Source organism: Merops nubicus, unplaced genomic scaffold (genome assembly GCF_000691845.1).
Source record: "Merops nubicus isolate BGI_N331 unplaced genomic scaffold, ASM69184v1 scaffold31896, whole genome shotgun sequence".
NCBI classification, from domain to species: Eukaryota; Metazoa; Chordata; class Aves; order Coraciiformes; family Meropidae; genus Merops; species Merops nubicus.
Window position 1 is genome coordinate 1 of NW_008614895.1, and position 6,293 is coordinate 6,293.

The 6,293-nt window shown below is 52.1% G+C and overlaps 1 protein-coding gene across 1 annotated transcript in view; it reads right to left on the minus strand.

Moving 5' to 3' along the window:
* Positions 1-5: 5 nt before the first annotated feature.
* LOC103774947 (neurogenic locus notch homolog protein 1-like) overlaps positions 6-6,293 on the minus strand; it is a gene marked incomplete at both ends in the record, with an annotated part of 8,642 nt that continues 2,354 nt past the window's right edge. Inside the window, 9 exon segments of the mRNA XM_008942384.1 lie at positions 6-149; positions 865-1,030; positions 1,264-1,354; positions 1,708-1,924; positions 2,525-2,673; positions 3,480-3,908; positions 4,638-5,209; positions 6,076-6,132; positions 6,134-6,210. Of these exon segments, the coding sequence (XP_008940632.1) occupies positions 6-149; positions 865-1,030; positions 1,264-1,354; positions 1,708-1,924; positions 2,525-2,673; positions 3,480-3,908; positions 4,638-5,209; positions 6,076-6,132; positions 6,134-6,210 (1,902 nt within the window).

The window sequence follows — 6,293 nt, forward strand, 5'->3', positions numbered from 1 at the left end:
CTCGCCCGTGCGGTCCGTCTGGTTGTGCAAGCTGGCCCCTTGGTAAATGAAATCCGAAATGACGGCCGGAGCGTCGTCCTCCTCTTCGCTATTGCCGGTCTCCAGCCCTCCTCCGCTGCACGAGGCGATCATCAGGGGGGTGAAGCCATCTGAAAAGCACAGAGGAGCAAGTGAAAAGAGGCTTTTCACCCTCCCGCAACGCGGGCGGCTCAGCCAGATGCTCTGTTTGCAATAGAGGCTTATTCCCCGGGGTGCATCAAGCCCGAGGTCCTGACTGGTTCTGAACATCAAACATGAATATCCTTCCTCTGATATGGATCTGAAATTCCTCAGCGGTATCTCACCCCTCACTGCTTTTCCTATTTCATCTGCTAGCTTGCACGCTGACATGTAAGGCACAATTTATAAGGATGTTTTCCTCAAAGCAAACTTGAGTTCGGTACAGCGCAGCCTGAAATAGTTTTATTAATTCAGATGTGAGGAAGACCAAATGGTTGTAATAATTTAAAAGCCTCTTAAGTATTACAGTGAAAAACCTGAAAAGATGACTGTGAAATGTGCCCTTTGGTGGGAGGAGAGGAATGCAGGAGGGGCGCACAGGTAGGCTGGATGATTTCACAGGTACTTCTGCATTCTCCAATGCCCATTTCAGTGATGGAACAACAGAGATCTTACAGACAGCACAATGTGGACAGGGGCTGTCTCTACACCACGCACAACAGCAGCGCTACGGTGCAGAACAGCTAGCAGGGACTCTGAGCTGGGAATGCAGCCAGGTAGGGCTGTGTGGGACTGCTCATCTCCGAGGGCTAAGGAAGGATGTTAGATCAGCTGGCCAGCAGCTCCGAAAGGAGTCCACCTTACCAGGACCTCGGACGTTGACGTCCATGCAGTCGGCGTCGATCTCCCCCTGGGGTGGGGTGGGTGCCATGGAGGATATGCGCAGGTCGGCGGCATCCAGGTGCTGCTGGGTCCACTGCCTGTGATCTGTCTGGTCATCCGTGTCCGGCAGCATCGCCTGCTCCTCGAACTGGGCAAGGACAGCAGGTAGTGAGCCCCGGGCAAAGCCCAGGCTGGGAGGGGGCTCAGCTCCTGCATGGGGAGCTCGGCGGGTCTCTAAAGCGCCTGTGTCACGGGCAGGTTTGCAAAGGAGCCTGGCAGCAGGGATGTGCAGCAAGGGCTGGGCCCCCAGGGGTCCCTCTGTGACAAACCCCAGCCAGCGACTACTCGCAGCACAGAAAGGGAATGTGGCAGTGAGCTTACCCTGAACTTCTTGGTGTCCAAGGTCTCCTCATCGCCCCACTCATTTTGATTGTCATCCATCAGCGTGCCGTCTGAAGCATTTTTGAGGGGTCTTTAAAAATAAAACCACGCAAAAAAAATCAGTTCCTCTGCAGGAACAGGATGGGCTGTGCTTATCTAGATGCACAAACTGAAAGAGGAATCAACAAGGCAATTTCCAGGAGTTTCCCCCTCAGGTTGCCTTTCATTTTTAAGCAAAGGCAAACGGATCACGAAGCATTTAAAAACCTCCTCCTGATGGGAACGCTGTTCTCCCCATGCAGAACTTTAAGAACCCTGATATTCCCCCTCCCCACTATGCCAATATGATGCACTGGAGAACAAAACTTGGATAGTTTCTTTCCGAAGAGCCCCGAGCAGCCCCTGCTGCACCGTGTTTAACAGGTCAGCAAGCAAATTACTCACTTCAGTCCAACAGAATCCTCCCCGAGTGGTTCTCGTCGCTTCTTCTTGCTCGACTCTGTCACTTTGAAGCCTTCTGGGAACCAGAGCTGCCCATGCTCCCTGCGCCGCTTACGAGACACCAGTACTCCCAATCCAATGAAGGCAAGCAAGACCAGCCCAGCCACCACCACGTACATAGGATACAGCTGGGAGTTCTTCGCGGGCTCGGCCGTTTCACCTACAAAACAGTGGGGCACAAAGAGAGGCTGAGACATTAAGCTGCATAGCAAACCAGGGACAGAGTGGAAATGAAGGAAAATTAGTTAATAGAGGTACCTAAGTCTGATCTAAATCAGCCCCCCCAAAATAAGGTCATTTTATACGCTATTAATCAGAATTGCAAACTATCGGCAAATTCTGGGCTGCACAAGCCAGCCTGCATCAGGAGACAGCTCCACTTTTTTCTCCTTTAAGGAAAAGGATTAGCAAACTTCAAATCATTGCGCTTGCATTGAGCTGTTAAGACAAAAGGATTTAGGGGGGATTTTCAAGATACAAACTTCAACTCCTTGCATGTCTCTGATTGATTGGAGCTGGTTGGGTTTGCTTTCTTTTTTTTTTATAACTTTTAGAGTGATAATGATTTTGAAATAAACCTGGAACAAGCAAAAATAATAAACTGGGTTTTGTGATGTTTTTGAAGAACGGACTTAAAGAGAAAGATAATGATGCAAGGTTATTAAAACCAGACTGTGCTCAGAGGCAGCCAGCTGACAGATAACTGAACGTGGATACTGCTGGAAAGTTTTGGCTGTTTCTCCTCCTCAACTGTACTTACTTTTAACAGCTTCTATTTTGTAGGGTATGTTCAGGTTGCCCAGGGAGGCCAGGGCACCCAGGAAGGCTGCCACGTCGGTTGCACTCTGGAAGCACTGGGAGGATGACTGGATGCACTGGCGGTTATCAATTTCCAAGTAGACAATGGATCTGTGTGAGAGAAGTCAGTGAGAAACCCAGAGGAATGTCCACATTGCAAAGATGGTGAAGATGAGCAGAAGATGGGCCCTGTTTCCCTCCTTCACCCCAAATCAGTGGGAACTGGAAGGTGAGAACCCATCTCCTTCCTTCCCTGTGGCCCAAGCTCTACATCTCACACATGGTCTATTGGATTTGCCTTAGTGAATACTGTGAAATCTACCTCCTTATCTACAGAAGAGGAAGGCAGTCTCTGCTTTGCAGTATTTTAAAATTACCCAGACACTCCAGTGTCTTAAATAATGCTGTTTGGGAACCTTCAGATCTTTTCACATCAGTTTCGCTGCTCTAACTCCTTTGTTTTCGGTGGCTTTTGATTGAGCCCACAGAGAGGGGAGAAGGTTAGATCTACATGTTTATACCAAAGATCTCCAAACACAGTCTGCAGCAACCGAGTTTTACAACAAAGCCCTAGATAGCATTTCCCAGGGAGAAACTGAGGCTTAACTTAATGACTTCCTGAAGTCAGAGAGTCGGTCAGGCCAGCCTCTGCTTGCAGGTCCCACCCAGCCCAGCCCCAGCTCCCAACAATAAGAGGACTCCTTCCATGGTGAGAGTCGGCGCAGCATTGTACCAGGGATTCCTGAGCCACCACTCTCCTTTCCCACATGAGAGCAAATTCCGGTTTCTATTCACACAGAAAGCAACATCTAAATACAATTACCTGGCCTACATCCTTCCCTTTATAGCATGTTACTATTATCAACACAGAAAACAAACGCTCCTCAGTGAAAAAGGAAGCCATTGGTCTGCCTTACCCTCTGATGTCCATCTGATCAAGCTCTCTCTTCTGCCTCCTGCCAGCCCTGGAGTAGAGGCTGCTTTTCACTTTGTTGATGACTGCACTAGACATATCTGACCAGTCCTCTGTTGACCTCTTGATGTAATGCTTTTTCAGCTCCTCCTCATTGCCATAGTATGGGAAGATCATATACTCTCCCTTGGGGTTCTTCTTGAAGACCACGTTGGTGTGCAGCACACGGCTCAGCTCCCTCAGGAAGTTGAAGGAGTTGTTCTTCAGGTTCTCAGGAGTGATGAGGACCACCACCACCAGCGTGCCATCCGCGAGCTTCTCTGGCATGTTGTTTGCACAGTCCAGACCATCCCATTCGCACTCAAAGTTATTGCAGCCCTGGTCACAGTGACCATCTGAGAAGTGGTCTTTGCAGTACTGATCATACAGAGGGCTGGGCAGAGGAAAAAGAAAGGCAGAAGAATGAATTAGTGCTGCACATATTACTTATCTGCTGAGAAAATGAGCAGTGGTCCACAAGGACCTCTCTTTTGTGTAAATATTCTTCATCCTGCTAGACACTAGGATAGTTTACATAGAAGGCAACTCTTTTCGTGCAGTGCCATGAAGCATTCACCCCTGGGGGTGACAGACAGCAGCTGTCAAATTACAAGTCACAATTTAGATGCCAGAAAAAGGGACAAGTTACTGTAAGAGTCACAGAAGACATGGGAACACAGAATAGTTACTCAGAGCAGAGTTTATCCAGGAATCTGGGATTAAGTTCCTGCTGCTGCCAAAGACAATGTTTGGTAAATGCCTGGATGTTAACATCATCGTGTTTCCTGGCTCCTCTTCCATCTGGGGTCTCCCACCACTGAAATTCTGTGTTACTACTGTGAGTGGGAGAATTCACTTCTATGGCTTGATCCAGGCAATCACAGGGAAGCCATCTGCAATGAGCCAAACCCTGAGAGCTACCAAGTGTATATAAAACCCAGTAAGCCCACAGGGAAGTGTGGCCACCTGAATTACAGCCCCATAGGCAGCAGAACAGACTGTAGAGAGCGAACAACACACCTGCACTTCAGAGCTTTAGCAGATGCAGCCAGAAAACACCCCGAGAGGATCAGCACAGAGGTCACGGCTTGGAGACAAGGGTGCTAACGAGCAAGTCACTTACTTGCACTGCCCCTCGTACTTCTGGCAGTCAAATCCATCGTACAGGCAGCCGGCGTTATTGCACTGGGAGTCACACTTGCCATCGTTGAAGTACTTCCAGCACTGCAGGGACTGGGAGCAGTTCTTCCAGGGGTCATTGAAGTTGAGGGAGCAGTCGCCCCCGTCCCAGCCGCAGGCGTGGTTGTTGCACTTCCCATCACAGATCTTGTTGCCGGCGTAGCCCGCGCAGACGGCGATCTCACACTTCTCCTCGATCTTGGGAGGGATGATATCCTGCCCGATCCCACCCTGGAAATCGAAGTCCAGGATGTGGCAGTTGAGGCCGTTGAAGTTGGCGGGGCAGTTGCAGCGGTAGTAGGGGGAGGCGTCGCTGAAGAACTCGCAGGTGCCCCCGTTGTAGCAGGGGTTGGACGTGCAGGGGCTGCTGGCCGGGTACTGGCACTCGGGGCCCGTGAAGGCCGGCGTGCACATGCACTTGGAGCTCTTGTGGATGGAGATGCAGGTGCCACCGTTCAGGCAGTGCAGGTTCCCGCAGGTGCGGGAGTCGTTCTCGCAGGTGGCACCCACGAATCCCTGGGGAGGTGACAGCAAGGAGGGAGTCAACCACTGATACTGCCCTACGAGCAGCCTAACGCATGTCAGGGTGCTGGGAGACTCGGCACAGACCCAGTGAATCAGGGCACGGCTCTGGTGTGTCCTCTGAAACTAGTGATGGGCAAGAATAAGCTAGAATGTGAGCTCCATTAGAGCATCCCCCTCAAAAGGAAGCTCTTCTCCATAGCTGCCTGCTCCTCGTTTATGTGGTGCGTGTAATAATCAGCCAAACAAGACTCTGGCCTACAGAGCTGTGTGTTGTACCTGCAGGGCTGAGCCACCGCCTCCTCCCTGATCCTAACCCAGCCTGACAGAATCACAGCTGAGGTCAGAAGGGACCTCTGGGGATCATCTCATCCAACCCCCCTGCTCCAGCAGGGTCACCCAGAGCAGGCTGCGGGTCTGGAACCTCTCCAGAGAAGGAGACTCCTCAACCTCTCTGTGCAGCCTGCTTCACGTCTCAGGCATTCCCACAGCAATTTATTTTTTTCCTGTGTTCCACTTTGTGTCCATTTCCCTCTTGCTGGGCACTACTGAAGAAAACCTGGCCCCATCCTCCTGACCCCTGCTCTTTAGCTACTGATCAGCACTGAGAAGATGCCCTCTCAGTCTACTCTCCTCCAGGCTGAACAGCCCCAGCCTCCTGGCAAGCGAGGAGGGACGTACGGACACACCTCCCTCCAGCGAGCACCCACAGCAAAGCAGCTTCCCCTCCACGCTCACCCCTGGCTACCCCACCTGGAGAAGCCTCGCAGCAGCCCCTCGACCACCCCTCTGTGCAAGGGGCTGACTTGCAGGGCCCCTCCAACGCCCCAGGCTCGGCGCTGGGGAGCACAGGTACCTACCGGGGGGCACTTGCAGATGAAGCCTCGGCCGGTGTTGCTGGCGACGGCGCAGGTCCCCGCCATTCCTGCAGGGCTTGCCCTTGCAGCCGTCCACCACGGTGTCACAGCGACGGCCTGGGGGAGAGGAGGGCGTGAGAGGAGGGCGTGAGGGGCAGGGAAGGCGTGTGAGCCGTGGGGGGGTGGCTGGGGCCAGGCACTGGGCACTGGGCTATGTGGTG